Here is an 18541-nt window from a genome sequence, read left to right on the forward strand (position 1 = left end):
AGTTAACCCACTGTTCCTAGGCCGTCATTGAAAATAACTTCTTAACTGACTTGCCTAGTTAAATAAAGGTAAAATAAGTCATATATCTCATATTTTTTTCCCACCTTTTCACCTAAACAGTCATGATCAAAGAAGGAACCAACTAATGAACTACAATGTTATTATAACTATTATTACAAGCTGTGGTGGGAGCAGACCTGGGTTCAACTACTTCAGCCTGCCTGGAGCGCAAGATGGGCAAGGTTTTGCAATTTTGCGACTCTTCTATTGGTTCCGTTGAGCCAAGGAATTAAGCCAAGATTTCAAATAGTATTGTATTTGAACCCAGGTCTAGTACGGACCATAAGGTACGCCAGTGAGGATTGTGGGTCACACAATCAATCATCCTTACTTACCTCTGCTGCAGCTGGGTCCAGTCCATCCTACAGGACAGGCACAGTTGCCCGTCCTCGGGTGGCAGAGCCCACCATTATCACACAAACAACGTAGCCGACAACCCAGGCCAAATCTACCCACCGGGCAGGCTACGAAAGAGAGAATGTGTGGTCAATTATACTTAGTCTGAGGAGTGGTGACTAGTGTGTGTGTGTGTGTGTGTGTGTACGCGGTTGTCTCTCTCACCGCTCTGACACAAGGTGCCCATGTATCCAGGTTGACAGAAACACACTCCATTGTGTTTGTCACACACTCCCCTGTTCTGACAGTGGGGACATGAGCCTGAGCAGCCCACTCCCCAATGACCCTCCTCACACTCTAACAGACATGAGGGGAGAGAGAGCGACAGAGAGAAAGAAAGTTAGAGAAAAAAAGCCTCCAAAGCTGTCCTTGTGAATGAAATGTTCTATTCTTCAAATGGGGCTAGTACTACTCAGCATTATTTTTCTAACCAGTGTTCCATGAATAAAGAATGAACAGAGTACTGATTCTCATATGGCTTATTTGAAAATCTAATTTCATAAAGTGCTGTGTCCCAAATAGGAAAAAACTATTTTTCAATCAAGAATTTTGCTAGGACTGTCTAGGAGTGGTTTGATTGGGGAGAAAAAAACAGTAAATTAGCTGTAATTGGCAGAGAGGTTTGGAACTCTTTCTTATTGGCCTATCAACACATTTGCCGCAGGGTGATGTCACCATGGAAAGCCAAAACTCCCTCCCACCAAAACGAGTTGAAATTGAAGGCAGTCTTTTCAAACAGCTCCTACACTAAAAGGGTATTATCATTTTCAAGATGTCACAGTGTTATTCCAACTTCATAGCGTGGAAATATATATAAAACACAGGAAAATCACGTGTCGGACTACACTGGGCCTTTAAGTACTCTCTCTTCTCTAAAACTGCCAGGCTCAATTCCATCACCTCTTCCAAGGAGCTCGTATTCCCAACAATGTCCAGGAGAATTTCAAACGGACCAGAATGGAAAAACATTAAAGATGCAATCACAACATGTTTTCTTGGTTGTTTTACTATGGTTAGCAGTTGGAGAGATATATGTGCCATCACAATGTTGAATAGAACACACGTCCTGCTCTTTCGTGCCCAGCCCATGTTGAATTGAAGAGAGCTTTTAAAGAGGACAGACCGTGGCCGGTACTGCGGCACAGGGGTTTTTCCATGCCAGTATGCCAGGAGGATATTCCTATGGGATTTGTCATTATGCCTGGCCAGCCAGAAGAGGATGGGAGGACTGGTTCTAGGAGGACTGGTTCCTCTACCTACAGTTTTCCTTGTTTTTCAAACGCCTTGGGAGGTTGAGTTTTTTATTCAGTGACAGCTTTATTTTTTTGTACAGTTAATATTCTACCTACCTAGTGCCAGACAAATGTCTTTGGATAGCGTCTGTTGAAGGCCACGGCATTGACGGCCGAAACGTCATGATTTGAATTTGAAGTAGATAATACAATCTCATGTTTTTATGATAGAGTCCCGCCTTTTCCTTCCTGATGTTTGTGCAGTACACGTAAAGAAAAAAGAGAAAATTATTTTTGATTTATTGATTTGAACCCCTTGCGCCCTCTGCCCTAGTTCCTCTTCCCCCATGGCCCTACACGACACGCCCTATTAGCATGTCGCCTCCCATCCTTACCAGTTTCACAGTGCTGTCCCTTCATCCCGGCAAGACAGTGACACTGTCCTGTCATGTTGTCACATGGGGAGCCAGAACAGTGGCACGATTGGTTACATCCAGCCCCGTAGTAACCCTCTGGACAGTCTGTGAAAGAAGACACACACATTTATGATTTATTGACAGATATTAGGATGATATACAGACGGAAAACACACTATACTATTTTATGTTTACACAACTGTTTGGCTACCCTCGATTGAACTGAATTTGGATGAATATGTTTGATTAGATTAATATGTAGGAAATATATGTGGATGGGTGTTGGATAGCATATGCGTTTCCTTTGTCAAGTTTGTCTGATATCCCCCTTGGCATGTGAATGGTGGATCTAGAGTAGCATGCGAAAGTATTCACCCTAGTTGGCATTTTTCCTATTTTGTTGCCTTACAACCTGAAAATTAAAATAGATTTTTGGCGGGTTTGTATCATTTGATTTACACAACATGCCTACCACTTTGAAGATGCAAAATATTTTTTATTGTGAAACAAACAAGAAATATGACAGAAAAACAGAGAACTTGAGCATGCGTAACTATTCACCCCCCCAAAGTCAATACTTTGTAGAGCCACCTTTTGCAGCAATTACAGCTGCAAGTCACTTGGGGTATGTCTCTATAAACTTGGCACATCTAGCCACTGGGATTTTTGCCCATTCTTCAAGGCAAAACTGCTCCAGCTCCTTCAAGAAGGATGGGTTCCACTGGTGTACAGCAATCTTTAAGTCATACCACATATTCTCAATTGGATTGAGGTCTGGGCTTTGACTAGGCCATTCCAAGACATTTAAAAGTTTCCCCTTAAACCATTTGAGCGTTGCTTTAGCAGTATGCTTAGGGTCATTGCCCTGCTGGAAGACGAACCTCCGTCCCACTCTCAAATCTCTGGAAGACTGAAACAGGTTTCCCTCAAGAATATCCCTTATTTAGCACCATCCATCATTTCTTCAATTCTGACCTGTTTCCCAGTCCCTGCCGATGAAAAACATCCCCACAGCATGATGCTGCCACCACCATGCTTCACTGTGGGGATGTTGTTCTCGGGGAGATGAGAGGTGTTGCATTTGCGCCAGACATAACGTTTTCCTTGATGGCCAAAAAGCTCAATTTGCGTCTCATCTGACCAGAGTGCCCTTTTCCATATGTTTGGGGAGTCTCCCACATGCCTTTTGGCAAACGCCAAACATGTTTGCTTATTTTTTTCTGGCCACTCTTCCGTAAAGCTCAGCTCTGTGGAGTGTACAGCTTAAAGTGGTCCTATGGACAGAAACTCCAATCTCTGCTGTGGAGCTTTGCAGCTCCTTTAGGGTTATCTTTGGTCTCTTTGTTGCCTCTCTGATTAATGCCCTCCTTGTCTGATCTGTGAGTTTTGGTGGGCGGCCCTCTCTTGGTAGGTTTGTGGTGGTGCCATTCTTTCAATTTTTTAATAATGGATTTAAGGGTGCTCCGTGCGATGTTCAAAGATTCTGATATTTTTTATTAGCCTTAAATATAACCTAAAATCTTAAATATAACCAATAACCTAAAACGTTGTCCCTGACCTGATTGGAGAGATCCTTTGTCTTCATAGTGTCGCTTGCTTGGTGGTGCCCCTTGCTTAGTGGGTTTGCAGATTCTGGGGCTTTTCAGAACAGGTGTATATATACTGAGATCATGTGACAGATCATATGACACTTAGATTCCACATGTGGACTTTATTCAACTAATTATATGACTTCTGAAGGTAATTGGTTGCACTAGATCTTATTTAGTGGCTTCATAGCAAAGGGGGTGAATACACATTCAAGCACCACTTTTCCGTTTTAATATAAAAAATAAAATTAAAAAGTTATATTTTTTTATTTCACTTCACCAATTTGGACAATTTTGTGTATGTCTATTACATTAAATTAAATTACAGGTTGTAATGCAACAAAATAGGAAAAACACTAAGGGGGTTGAATAATTTTGCAAGACACTGTAATCTAGCACAGAATGTCCAGCAATTTCCCATCTGCTAATGTTGATTTACATGGAAACCAGGGATGTGTAAGCACCAGTAAAATGTATTGAATCGATAAATGCCAGGGAGAGGGAGGGATAGAGAGTGATGGGGGTGTACAGAGAGAGAGTGAGAGAAAGAAAGAGAGAAAGGGATGGAGATATACAGTACCAGTCAAACATTTGGACACACCTACTCATTCAATGGTTTTTCTTTATTTTGACTCTTTTCTACATTGTCGAATAATAGTGAAGACATCAACACTATGAAAAAACACATATGGAATCATGTAGTAACCAAAAAAGTGTTAAACAAATCAAAATATATTTTAGTTGCCACCCTTTGCCTTGATGACAGCTTTGCACACTCTTGGCATTCTCTCAACTAGCATCACCTGGAATGCTTTTCCAACAGTCTTGAAGGAGTTCCCACATATGCTGAGCACTTGTTGTCTGCTTTTCCATTACTCTGCGGTCCAACTCATCTCAAACCATCACAATTGGGTTAAGGTTGGGTGATTGTGGAGGCCAGGTCATCTGATGCAGTACTCCATCACTCTCCTTCATGGTCAAATAGCCCTTACACAGCCTGGAGTCTTTTGCTCACGTTTCTTTGCCCAAGCATGTCTCTTCTTATTATTGGTGTCCTTTAGGAGTGGTTTCTTTGCAGCAGTTCAACCATGAAGGACTGATTCATGCAGTCTCCTCTGAACAGTTGATGATGAGATGTGTCTGTTACTTGAACACTGTGATGGATTTATTTGGGCTGCAATTTCTGAGGTTGGTAACTAAGGAACTTATCCTCTCTAGCAGAGGTAATTCTGGGTCTTCGTTTCCTGTGGCGGTCCTTATGAGAGACAGTTTCATCATAGTGATTGACGGTTTTCGCGACTGCACTTGAAGAAACTTTCAAAGTTCTTAAAATTGTCCGCATTGACTGCTCTTTGAGTCTTAAAGTAATGACGGACTGCCATTTCTCTTGAATTATTTAAGCAGTTCGTGCCATAATATGGACTTGGTCTTTTACCAAATCTTCTGTATATCTGAAATATCACATTCACGTAAGTATTCAGACCCTTTACTCAGTACTTTGTTGAAGAACCTTTGGCAGCGATTACAGCCACGAGTCATCTTGGGTATGACTCTCTTTCTCCCATTCTTCTCCGCAGATCCTCTCAAGCTCTGTCAGGTTGGATGGGGTGCGTGGCTGCACAGCTGTATTCAGGTCTCTCCAGAGATGTTCGATCGGGTTCAAGTCCAGGCTCTGGCTGAGCCACTCAAGGACATTCAGAGACTTATCCTGAAGCCACTCCTGCATTGCCTTGGCTGTCCGCTTAGGGTTATTGTCCTGTTGGAAGGTGAACCTTCGCCACAGTCTGAAGTTCTGAGCACTCTGGAGCAGGTCTTCATCAAGGATCTCTCTGTACTTTGCTCTGTTTATCTTTGCCTCTATCCTGACTAGTCTCCCAGTCTCTGCCACTGAAAAACATCTCCACAGCATGATGCTGCTACCACGTACTTCACCGTAGGGATGTTGCCAGGTTTCCTCCAGACGTGAAGCTTGGCATTCTGGCCAAAGAGTTCAATCTTGGTTTCATCAGACCAGAGAATCTTGTTTCTCATGGTCTGAGAGTCTTTAGGTGTCTTTTGGCAAACTTGAAGGGGACTGTCATGTGCATTTTAACGAGGAGTGTCTTCCATCTGTCCACTCTACGACAAAGGCCTGATTGGTGGAGTGCTGCAGAGATGGTCGTCCTTCTGGAAGATTCTCCAATCTCCACAGAGGAACTTTAGAGCTCTATCAGACTGACCATCGGATTCTTGGTCACCTCCCTGACCAAGGCCCTTTTCACCCGATTGCTCAGTTTGGCCGGGCGGCCAGCTCTAGGAAGAGTCTTGGTGGTACCAAACTTCTTCCATTTAAGAATGATGGAGACCATGGTGTTCTTTGGGACATTCAATGCTGCAAAACATGTTTTGGTACCCTTCCCCAGATCTGTCCCTCGATACAATCCTGTCTTGGAGCTCTACAGACAATTTCTTTCTTTTTGCTCTGATATGCACCGTCAACTGTGGGACCTTATATTGACAGGTGTGTACCTTTCCAAATCATGTTTAATCAATTGAATTTAACACAGGTGGACTCCATTCAAGTTGTAGAAACATCTCAAGGCTGATCAATGGAAAAGGGATGTACCTGAACACAATTTTGAGTCTCATAGCAAAGGGTATGAATAGTTATGTAGATACCGTATTTCTGTTTTTTAGTTTTAATAAATTTGCAAAAAATATAAATATAAATAATACATGGAGTATTGTGTGTAGATTTCTGAGAAAATGTTTAATTTAATCCATTGTAGAATAAGGCTGTAACATAACAAAATGTTGAAAAAGGGAAGGGAAGGGGTCTGAATACATTCCAAAGGCACTGTACACAGTGGTTTCATAAAGTATTCACATTCATTACAGCAGAGAGAGAGAGAGAGAGAGAGACAAAGAGACAGGAAGAGATACATTTTATTTCTCACAGGCTCAGAATACAACCTTACCGTGAAATGTTTACTTACAAGCCCTTAAAACCAACAATGCAGAGTTTTAAAAAAAAGAAAAAATATATATATATCAAATTTAAAAAATTATATATAACAAATAATAATAACAACAAGGCTATCTACAGGGGATACCGGTACCGAGTCACTGTGCGGAGGTACAGGTTAGTCGAGGTAATTTAGGTAATATGTACATGTAGGTAGGGTTATATCAGCATTGCTTGCTGTTCGGGGTTTTAGGCTGGGTTTCTGTATAGCACTTTGTGACATCGGCTGGTGTTAAAAGGGCTTTATAAATACATTCGATTGAAATACATTTGAGTGATTAAAGTGACTATTCATAGATAATAAAAAGGGAGTAACGGCACTGTAAAAAAGGTGGTCAATGCATATGGCTTGGGGGTAGACGCTGTTAGGGAGCCTTTTGGACCTTTTGGTGCTCCGGTACCACTTCTCGTGCGATAGCAGAGAGAACAGTCTATGACTTGGTTAGCTGGAGTCTTTTCTTTTAGGGCCTTCCTCTGACATCGCCTGGTATAGAGGTACTGGATGGCAGCAAGCTTGGCCCCAGTGAGGTACTGGGCTGTACACATTACCCTTTGTAGTGCCTTATGGTTGGATGCCGAGCAGTTGCCATACCAAGTGGTGATACATCAAGTCAGGATGCTCTTGATGGTGCAGCTGTAGAACCTTTTAAGGATCTGAGTGCCCATGACACATCTTTTCAGTCTCCTGTTGGGGAATAGGCGTTGATGTGCCCTCTTCACAACTATCTTGGTGTGTTTGGACCATGATAGTTTGTTAGTGATGTGGTCAGCAAGGAACTTGTATCTCTCAACCTGCTCCACTACAGCCCAGTCGATTTGAATGGGGGTGTGCTTGGCCCTCCTTTTCCTGTAGTCCAAGATCAGCTCCTTTGTCTTGCTCACGTTGAAGAATATGTTGTTGTCCTGGCACCACACTGCCAGGTCTCTGACCTCCTCCCTATAGGCTGTCTCATCGTTGTCGGTGATCAGGCCTACCGCCATTGTGTCGCCTGCAAACTTAATGATGGTGTTGGTGTCGTGCATGGCCACGCAGTCGTGGGTGAACAGGGAGTACAGGAGGGGACAAAGCACGTACCCCTGAAAGGCCCCCGTGTTGAGAATCAGCATGGCAGATGTGCTGTTACCTACCCTTACCGCCTGGGGGCAGCCCGTCAGGAAGACCAGGATCAAGTTGCAGAGGGAGGTGTATAGTCTCAGCTTCCTTAGCTTAGTGATGAGCTTTAGGACACTATGGTGTTGAACGCTGAGCTGTAGTCAACGAACAGTATTCTCAAGTTGGTGTTCCTTTTGTCTAGGTGTGAAAATGCAGTGTGGTGTGCAATAAAGATTGCGTCATCTGTGGCTCTTTTGGGGCGGAATGTAATTTGATGTGGATCTAGGGTTTCTGGGATGATGGTGTTGATGTGAGCCATGACCAGCCTTTTAAAGCACTTCATGGCTACAGACATGAATTCTACAGGTCGGTAGTCATTTTGGGAGGTTACTTTGGTGTTCTTGGGCACAGGGACTATAGTGGTCTGCTTTACACATGTAGATATTACAGACTCAGTCAGGCAGAGGTTGAAAAGGTCAGTGAAGACAGTTGTATGCTCTGAGGACGCATCCTGATCATTTGTCTGGCCTTGTGAATGTTGACTTGTTTAAAGGTCTTACATCGGCTACGGAGAGACGTGATCACAAAGTCTTACAGAACAGCTGGTGATCGCATGCTTGGTTCAGTGTTGCTCGAAGCGAGCATAGAAGTCATTTAGCTCGTCTGGTAGGCTTGCGTCACTGGGCAGCTCGAGGCTGGGTTTACCTTTATAATCCATAATAGTTTGCAAGCCAAAAAATACACAGAATAGCACAATTGGTTAGGAGCCCGTAAAACAGTAGCCATCCCCTCTGGCAACTTTCTCTGAGACCCTGTACTAATTTACAGATTGAGGGTATCCTTCCCCTCCAGAGTGCCCAGAGTATCCAAATTAAATTGGAGGGGAAAGGTTGAAAAACATACCATTAAGAGAGATGCAGAAAAACAGAGGGAAATTAGAGGAGGTAGGCCAGCACGATTCCCCTCGCTCCCCGATATTTCTAATTGATTGGAGATGCAAGGGTCTGATCGCTTAATGGCTTCCAGATGACAAGAAACTCACCACCAGCTTGGTGTTTCAATTAAACTATTCTGGTTGTTTCTGTCTGTTATTGACCCACACACATAAACGGACACACATAGACACACAAACGCATGCATAGCTACATACACACGCAGACACAAAACACCAATATAGGAACTCACTTATGCAGTAAGTGCATCTCCACAAACACACACACTTTCATGGATGCAAGCATGCATGTATGTAAACACGCACGCACACACACACACACACACACACACACACACACACACACACACACACACACACACACACACACACACACACACACACACACACACACACACACACACACACACACACACACACACCACCTTATTCTCCCACAGAGTTTGAGTACATTCATTACACAATGACCATCCTATTAGCCAGACACCATTGTGGGAAAGACAGAGGGATAAGTTAAAAGATGGAAGGATGGATGGTGGAAGCAGACTCAACGGACAGCCCCGGTTCCCAGAGGTATCCGTTGTCAAGTACTATAGCCCCACACATTCACACAGCTGCTTGTCAGTGTAGCCACCCACCCACAACCCAGTAGGGGAGACCGGGGTTGAGGCTCACAGGTTGGATCATAACTAGGGTGCTGTACGTCAGTTGGTGTGGGGGTGATGTGAGCTCTGCTTTTTTCCATTGTCAAAATGTCACCCCATAATGAGCACATCTGCTCAGACCTAATGACTCCAATACAGGGGTCTCCAACTCCTGTCCTTGGGGAGCTACAGGGTGTATAGGCTTTTGTTCCACTCCAGTACTAACACATGTTTCAAATAATCAAGGTTCTGACGTGCAGCTAGTACAGGTAATTCTTCAGTCTTATGTGAATAGTACCCCATACATTTTTTAAATTGTTTGCCTGATTCCGTTTTGTGTTTATTCCAATTCTTTCAGGTATTCACTCTCAAAATCACACTTTAATTTATAGAAAAACTAAAAAATGATGTCCACAAAAGTCCACAAAAATGTTTAACAGCCGAGTGCAGTCAAAAATGTGATATATTTGCGTTTTATATTTTATTTTATAGAGCTGTTTGAAAAGACTGCCTGAAATTTCAGCTTGTTTTGGTGGGATGGCCTTCCATGGTGACATCACCATGCAGTAAATTAGTTAAATAGACCAATAAGAAAGAGTTCCAAACCGCTACTAATAACAGCACATTTCCAGATCACTCCCAGGCAGTCTTAGCAAAAGTCTTACTTGAGAAATTGCCTTTCGCTATGAAGCTATTTGTGTTTTTTTTGATAATGTTAATTGAAAACAATTCACAACAAGGTACTTAACTGTTACCCAAAAATGATTTGATATGGAGATAAAAACGGCTGCATTGGCGCTTTAAACCACATCAGGAGACCACTTTTGAGGTCTTAGAAAAATAGAATATATGCAAGTAAGCACCAGCAAGATACCTTTGTTTGGTTAGCAATGTCTCTGTAGAGCTCATGTGATCGCAGAGTTTGCAAAACAAATGGCCACTGGATTGATGCAAATGATTATGATATACCAGGTAGGCATAGGTTACTTTGTAGTTTACATTTAATGGAGAAGGTTTTTGGGAGAGCCTTTCCATCTCTACCAGAAGGTTGTCATTAGCGTCATCGCTAACGGCTACACATATGCGCACCACACACACACACAAGTGCCGTTTCAGAAAGTTGCAGGAAAATACAAATCACTGATGCATTTTGTTGTTCTCTTATGAATAACTTGGGCAAATCCATGCATTTTCTAATAAGTTCAATACATTTAGTTGATTTTGTACTAGTTGTTTTGAATACATTTTTTAATATTGTTGAATTTAGTTTTATTTTCTGGATTCCGTGATTCTGTCCGGAACACAGATTTTATAGGGCCCTAGGTGAAGTAGGTCTGTTGGAATTGGGTTAGAACCAAACCCTGCACACCCAGGCCAGTAGCTCTCCAGGACCAGAGTTGGACACCCCATCCATCTCTTGTTGATTATTGTGTAACTGCTCAGCACAAACCTCAAGAGAGGGGAAAACAGAAGACCAGTGTTGAGTACCACATCTAAAAGAAGACAAACTCATAAACAGCTGCAACTACTGGTGTATGAAAGACTGAGTCCATGAGAAACACCATGAGAAAACTAGCAAAAACAAACATGAAACCAGTCGCTTTGGAATCTAGCCATGACAGAGAATGAGTGCAATAGACTTAGATGCCATACTGTGCATGTGTGCAAGTGCGAGTGTGTCTGTGTCTGTGTGCATGTCTGCAAGCGTTTTATGTTGTCTCGCCTGAGGGAGTTAGAAGAAACAAGAAATACACATTTCTGTTCCCAATACATGGACAAGAAAGTACTATTCTGCATTGGTCTGCGTTGGTATGCCATGCACTGTACCCACCTAGGTCACAGTTGTCCCCATGGAAGCCAGGTGGGCACTGGCTCAGACACTCCCCTGTCACATGATCACAGGGTACCCCAGATGGACACTGACATGTCCTCTTGCAGGCCAGTCCATAGTATCCTCTATTACACTCTAGAGGAGAGGAGCAAAAGTGGGTTAAAGGTACTGGTTACACATTTAGGGCCTGTTTCCTGGACCGAGATCAAGCCAGATAGAACCATTCCATTGACGTATGCGTGTTGTGTTCGTTTGTGTGTCTGTGTGTGTGTGTGCGTGCATGTACATAGGTATATGTATATGTGAATGCGTGTGTGTGTTTATGTGTGCATGTGCACATACGTGTATGTGTGCATGAGCATGTGTGTGTATGCTTGTGTCTGGGTACGCTCATGTGTATGTATGCTTGTGTCTGGGTACGCTCATGTGTGTGTATGCTTGTGTCTGGGTACGCTCATGCGTGTGTATGCTTGTGTCTGGGTACGCTCATGTGTGTGTATGCTTGTGTCTGGGTACGCTCATGCGTGTGTATGCTTGTGTCTGGGTACGCTCATGTGTGTATGCTTGTGTCTGGGTACGCTCATGCGTGTGTAAGCTTGTGTCTGGGTACGCTCATGCGGGTGTATGCTTGTGTCTGGGTACGCTCATGCGGGTGTATGCTTGTGTCTGGGTACGCTCATGCGGGTGTATGCTTGTGTCTGGGTACGCTCATGCGGGTGTATGCTTGTGTCTGGGTACGCTCATGTGTGTGTATGCTTGTGTCTGGGTACGCTCATGTGTGTGTATGCTTGTGTCTGGGTACGCTCATGCGGGTGTATGCTTGTGTCTGGGTACGCTCATGCGTGTGTGCAGAACATCTTCTGGACCACTGACCCTCCTGGCAGTTCTTTCCCTGGTAGCCTGGTTTGCAGACACAGGAGCCATGGTTGCGGTGGCACTCTAGGGTGTTCTGTTGGACACACTGGCACTCCTCCGAGCAGCCAGGGCCGAACGCCCACTTAGGACACGCTGGGGAGAGACGGCACACCAAGCGTTAAACAGGACTGCAGGCCTGATAGGGTACACACTGCCCAACTGTTTACATGGTAGTGCAGGGGAAGAGAGGTCCGAGGCCCTTATTGATAAATATGGGTTTTATCTTATCTTGATTATTGTCCAGTCATATGGACAATATGAGCACGGCTTGCTCTTCATTGTAATCAGAAGGCTAATATTAATACTATGCATGCCAGTCTCTCTTGGCTAAGAGTTGAGGAAAGACTGACAATCACTTCTTGTATTCATAAGAAACATGAATGTTTGTCCAAATTGCTTGCATAGTCAACTTACACACAGCATTAACACACACACTGTCACGTTCTGTCCATCGTTCGTATGTGTTTTCCTGGTTTTAGTGTTGGTCAGGACGTGAGCTGGGTGTGCATTCTATGTTGTGTGTCTGGTTTGTCTATTTCTATGTTTGGCCTGATATGGTTCTCAATCAGAGGCAGGTGTTAGTCATTGTCTCTGATTGGGAACCATATTTAGGTAGCCTGTTTTGTGTTGGGTTTTGTGGGTGATTGTTCCTGTCTCTGTGTTTGCACCAGATAGGACTGTTTAGGTTTTCACTTTTCTTGTTTTGTATAGTCTGTTCATGTATAGTCGTCTTTATTAAAAACATGAATAACCACCACGCTGCATTTTGGTCCGCCTCTCTTTCACCAGAAGAAAACCCTTACAGAATCACCCACCAACCAAGGACCAAGCGGCGTGGTAAACCGAGGCAGCAGCAACAGCAGCAGCAGGAGAAGCGACAGGTGCAGCAGGAGCAACAGCAGCAGCAGCAAAGGCAGCAGCAGGAGAAGCAACAGAGGCAGCGGCAGCAGTGGGAGAGGCTGCACTATTTGGATAAATGGACTTGGGAGGAGATCCTTGACGGAAAAGGACCCTGGGCAGAGCCAGGGGAATATTGCCGCCCCAAAGCCGAGCTGGAGGCAGCGAAAGCAGAGAGGTGGCAATATGAGGAGCTAGCACGGCAGAGCGGCTGGAAGCCCGAGAGGCACCCCCAAAATATATTTGGGGGGGGGCACAGGGAGAGTGTGGCAGAGTCAGGAGTCAGACCTGAGCCAACTCCCCCTGTTTACCGTAAGGAGCCATGGATGGAATTGGAGCTGTCGGCGAAGCAGAGTGCTGAGTCTGAGAGTGTGGAGGATGTATTGGACAGAGTACAAAGAAAGCTGTTGGTTTGGCATAGTATGCACGGCATACCAGTGCCAGCACCACGCATCAGGCCTACAGTGCGTCCCGCCTGTCCAGCGCTGCCGGAGCCTTCCTCCTCTCCAGCGCAGCCAGAGTCTCCCGCTTGTCCGGCACTGTCAGAGCTACAGCCCCTCATGTCAGAGGCGCCAGAGCCCCTCATTCCAGAGGTACCAGTGCTCCTCAGTCCAGCGCTGCCAGAGCCTTTTTCGCCAGTCAGCCCAGCGCCATCTGAGCTACCCGTCTGCCTTGCGCCGTCTGAGCTACCAGTCTGTCAGGTGCCAGTCGGCCAGGATCTGCCAGTCGGCCAGGATCTGCCAGTCGGCCAGGATCTGCCAGTCAGCCAGGATCTGCCAGAAGTGCCAGTCAGCCAGGATCTGCCAGGACTACCAGTCAGCCAGGATCCGCCAGGATCCGCCAGAACTGCCAGTCAGCCAGGATCCGCCAGTCTGCCAGGATCTGCCAGTCGGCCAGGATCCGCCAGAACTGCCAGGATCCGCCAGATCTGCCAGTCGGCCAGGATCGATCTGCCAGTCGGCCAGGATCGATCTGCCAGTCGGCCAGGATCTGCCAGTCTGCCAGGATCTGCCAGTCGGCCAGGATCAGTTAGATCCGCCATTCAGCCAGGATCCGCCAGTCTGCAAGGATCCACCAGTCAGCCAGGATCCGCCAGTCTGCCAGGATCCGCCAGTCTGCCAGGATCCGCCAGATCTGCCAGGATCTGCCAGTCGGCCAGGATCCGCCAGATCTGCCAGTCGGCCAGGATCTGCCAGTCGGCCAGGATCTGCCTGTCAGCCAGGATCAGTTAGATCCGCCATTCAGCCAGGATCCGCCAGTCTGCCAGGATCCACCAGTCAGCCAGGATCCGCCAGAAGTGCCAGTCAGCCAGGATCTGCCAGATCCGCTAGTCAGCCAGGATCCGCCAGTCAGCCAGGATCCGCCAGTCAGCCAGGATCTGCCAGTCAGCCAGGATTTTCCGGAACCACCAGCCAGCCAGGATCTGGTAGATCCATCAACCTGCCTGAGCTTCCTCTCACTCCTGAGCTTCCTCTCACTCCTGAGCTTCCTCTCACTCCCGAGCTTCCTCTCACTCCCGAGCTTCCTCTCACTCCCGAGCTTCCTCTCGGTCCCGAGCTTCCTCTCGGTCCCGAGCTTCCCCTCGGTCCCGAGCTTCCCCTCGGTCCTGAGCTACCTCAGTCCAGTGGGGCCCGTTGTTAGGTTTCCTAGGCCAAGGTTAGCGGCGAGGGTCGCCACTCAAGGGACACTAAGGAGGTGGACTAAGACAATTATGGAGTGGGGTCCACGTCCAGCACCAGAGCCGCCACCGCGGACAGATGCCCACCCAGACCCTCCCCTATAGGTTTAGGTTGTGCATTCGGAGTCCGCACCTTGGGGGGGGGGGTTCTGTCACGTTCTGTCCATCGTTTGTATGTGTTTTCCTTGTTTTAGTGTTGGTCAGGACGTGAGCTGGGTGTGCATTCTATGTTGTGTGTCTAGTTTGTCTATTTCTATGTTTGGCCTGATATGGTTCTCAATCAGAGGCAGGTGTTAGTCATTGTCTCTGATTGGGAACCATATTTAGGTGGCCTGTTTTGTGGGTGATTGTTCCTGTCTCTGTGTTTGCACCAGATAGGACTGTTTAGGTTTTCACTTTTCTTGTTTTGTATAGTCTGTTCATGTATAGTCGTCTTTATTAAAAACATGAATAACCACCACGCTGCATTTTGGTCCGCCTCTCTTTCACCAGAAGAAAACCCTTACAGAATCACCCACCAACCAAGGACCAAGCGGCGTGGTAAACCGAGGCAGCAGCAACAGCAGCAGCAGGAGAAGCGACAGGTGCAGCAGGAGCAACAGCAGCAGCAGCAAAGGCAGCAGCAGGAGAAGCAACAGAGGCAGCGGCAGCAGTGGGAGAGGCTGCACTATTTGGATAAATGGACTTGGGAGGAGATCCTTGACGGAAAAGGACCCTGGGCAGAGCCAGGGGAATATTGCCGCCCCAAAGCCGAGCTGGAGGCAGCGAAAGCAGAGAGGTGGCAATATGAGGAGCTAGCACGGCAGAGCGGCTGGAAGCCCGAGAGGCACCCCCAAAATATATTTGGGGGGGGGGCACAGGGAGAGTGTGGCAGAGTCAGGAGTCAGACCTGAGCCAACTCCCCCTGTTTACCGTAAGGAGCCATGGATGGAATTGGAGCTGTCGGCGAAGCTGAGTCTGAGAGTGTGGAGGATGTATTGGACAGAGTACAAAGAAAGCTGTTGGTTTGGCATAGTATGCACGGCATACCAGTGCCAGCACCACGCATCAGGCCTACAGTGCGTCCCGCCTGTCCAGCGCTGCCGGAGCCTTCCTCCTCTCCAGCGCAGCCAGAGTCTCCCGCCTGTCCGGCACTGTCAGAGCTACAGCCCCTCATGTCAGAGGCGCCAGAGCCCCTCATTCCAGAGGTACCAGTGCTCCTCAGTCCAGCGCTGCCAGAGCCTTTTTCGCCAGTCAGCCCAGCGCCATCTGAGCTACCCGTCTGCCTTGCGCCGTCTGAGCTACCAGTCTGTCAGGTGCCAGTCGGCCAGGATCTGCCAGTCGGCCAGGATCTGCCAGTCGGCCAGGATCTGCCAGTCAGCCAGGATCTGCCAGAAGTGCCAGTCAGCCAGGATCTGCCAGGATCTGCCAGTCGCCCAGGATCTGCCAGTCGGCCAGGATCTGCCAGTCGGCCAGGATCTGCCAGTCGGCCAGGATCTGCCAGAACTGCCAGTCTGCCAGGATCTGCCAGTCAGCCAGGATCCGCCAGTCTGCCAGGATCAGTTAGATCCGCCATTCAGCCAGGATCCACCAGTGTGCCAGGATCTGCCAGTCAGCCAGGATCCGCCAGTCTGCCAGGATCAGTTAGATCCGCCATTCTGCCAGGATCCGCCAGTCTGCCAGGATCCGCCAGTCTGCCAGGATCCGCCAGTCAGCCAGGATCCGCCAGTCAGCCAGGATCCGCCAGTCTGCCAGGATCCGCCAGTCAGCCAGGATCTGCCAGAACTACCAGTCAGCCAGGATCCGCCAGAACTGCCAGTCAGCCAGGATCCGCCAGTCTGCCAGGATCCGCCAGTCTGCCAGGATCCGCCAGTCAGCCAGGATCTGCCAGAACTACCAGTCAGCCAGGATCCGCCAGGATCCGCCAGAACTGCCAGTCAGCCAGGATCCGCCAGTCTGCCAGGATCTGCCAGTCGGCCAGGATCCGCCAGAACTGCCAGGATCCGCCAGAACTGCCAGTCGGCCAGGATCTGCCAGTCGGCCAGGATCGATCTGCCAGTCGGCCAGGATCTGCCAGTCTGCCAGGATCTGCCAGTCGGCCAGGATCAGTTAGATCCGCCATTCAGCCAGGATCCGCCAGTCTGCAAGGATCCACCAGTCAGCCAGGATCCGCCAGTCTGCCAGGATCCGCCAGTCTGCCAGGATCCGCCAGTCTGCCAGGATCCGCCAGATCTGCCAGGATCTGCCAGTCGGCCAGGATCCGCCAGATCTGCCAGTCGGCCAGGATCTGCCAGTCGGCCAGGATCTGCCAGTCGGCCAGGATCTGCCTGTCAGCCAGGATCAGTTAGATCCGCCATTCAGCCAGGATCCGCCAGTCTGCCAGGATCCACCAGTCAGCCAGGATCCGCCAGAAGTGCCAGTCAGCCAGGATCTGCCAGATCCGCTAGTCAGCCAGGATCCGCCAGTCAGCCAGGATCCGCCAGTCAGCCAGGATCTGCCAGTCAGCCAGGATTTTCCGGAACCACCAGCCAGCCAGGATCTGGTAGATCCATCAACCTGCCTGAGCTTCCTCTCACTCCTGAGCTTCCTCTCACTCCCGAGCTTCCTCTCACTCCCTCACTCCCGAGCTTCCTCTCACTCCCGAGCTTCCTCTCGGTCCCGAGCTTCCTCTCGGTCCCGAGCTTCCCCTCGGTCCCGAGCTTCCCCTCGGTCCTGAGCTACCTCAGTCCAGTGGGGCCCGTTGTTAGGTTTCCTAGGCCAAGGTTAGCGGCGAGGGTCGCCACTCAAGGGACACTAAGGAGGTGGACTAAGACAATTATGGAGTGGGGTCCACGTCCAGCACCAGAGCCGCCACCGCGGACAGATGCCCACCCAGACCCTCCCCTATAGGTTTAGGTTGTGCATTCGGAGTCCGCACCTTGGGGGGGGGGGGTTCTGTCACGTTCTGTCCATCGTTTGTATGTGTTTTCCTTGTTTTAGTGTTGGTCAGGACGTGAGCTGGGTGTGCATTCTATGTTGTGTGTCTAGTTTGTCTATTTCTATGTTTGGCCTGATATGGTTCTCAATCAGAGGCAGGTGTTAGTCATTGTCTCTGATTGGGAACCATATTTAGGTAGCCTGTTTTGTGGGTGATTGTTCCTGTCTCTGTGTTTGCACCAGATAGGACTGTTTAGGTTTTCACTTTTCTTGTTTTGTATAGTCTGTTCATGTATAGTCGTCTTTATTAAAAACATGAATAACCACCACGCTGCATTTTGGTCCGCCTCTCTTTCACCAGAAGAAAACCCTTATACACACTTACCCCACCAGACATGCCACATGTCTTTTTACCGTCCCCAGGTCCAGAACAAATTCAAGGAAACATACAGTATTATACAGGTTCATGAGTGCACGGAACTCCATCTAATAAAGCGCAAGTGGACAGCAAACCTGGTTTAAAAAAAAACAAATAAAGCAACACCTCACGGCACAACACCTCTCCCCCATGTGACCTACTTGTTGTGTGTATGTACTGACATGTATGTGTAACTGATAGATGCGCACATACACACACACACGTTAACTTCTACAGATGCACAATCGAGAGCATCCTGTCGGGCTGTATCACCGCCTGGTACGGCAACTGCTCCGCCCACAACCGTAAGGCTCTCCAGAGGGTAGTGAGGTCTGCACAACGCATCACTGGGGGCAAATTATCTGCCCTCCAGGACACCTACACCACCCGATGTCACAGGAAGGCCATAAAGATCATCAAGGACAACAACCACCCAAGCCACTGCCTGTTCACCCCGCTATCATCCAGAAGGCGAGGTCAGTACAGGTGCCTCAAAGCTGGGACCGAGAGACTGAAAAACA

The 18541-nt window shown here is 47.7% G+C and overlaps 1 protein-coding gene across 1 annotated transcript in view; it reads right to left on the reverse strand.

Moving 5' to 3' along the window:
* Positions 1-18541, reverse strand: part of LOC115132117 (multiple epidermal growth factor-like domains protein 6) — a 97208-nt gene that overhangs the window by 36569 nt on the left and 42098 nt on the right. The window contains exons 13-17 of the mRNA XM_029664379.2: positions 12091-12225; positions 11218-11352; positions 2084-2209; positions 622-753; positions 396-524 (exon numbers count right to left, since the gene is read on the reverse strand). Coding sequence (XP_029520239.2) covers positions 396-524; positions 622-753; positions 2084-2209; positions 11218-11352; positions 12091-12225 — 657 coding nt within the window. The remainder of the gene's footprint in view (positions 1-395; positions 525-621; positions 754-2083; positions 2210-11217; positions 11353-12090; positions 12226-18541) is intronic.

Source organism: Oncorhynchus nerka, linkage group LG7 (assembly GCF_034236695.1).
Source record: "Oncorhynchus nerka isolate Pitt River linkage group LG7, Oner_Uvic_2.0, whole genome shotgun sequence".
Classification (NCBI taxonomy): domain Eukaryota; kingdom Metazoa; phylum Chordata; class Actinopteri; order Salmoniformes; family Salmonidae; genus Oncorhynchus; species Oncorhynchus nerka.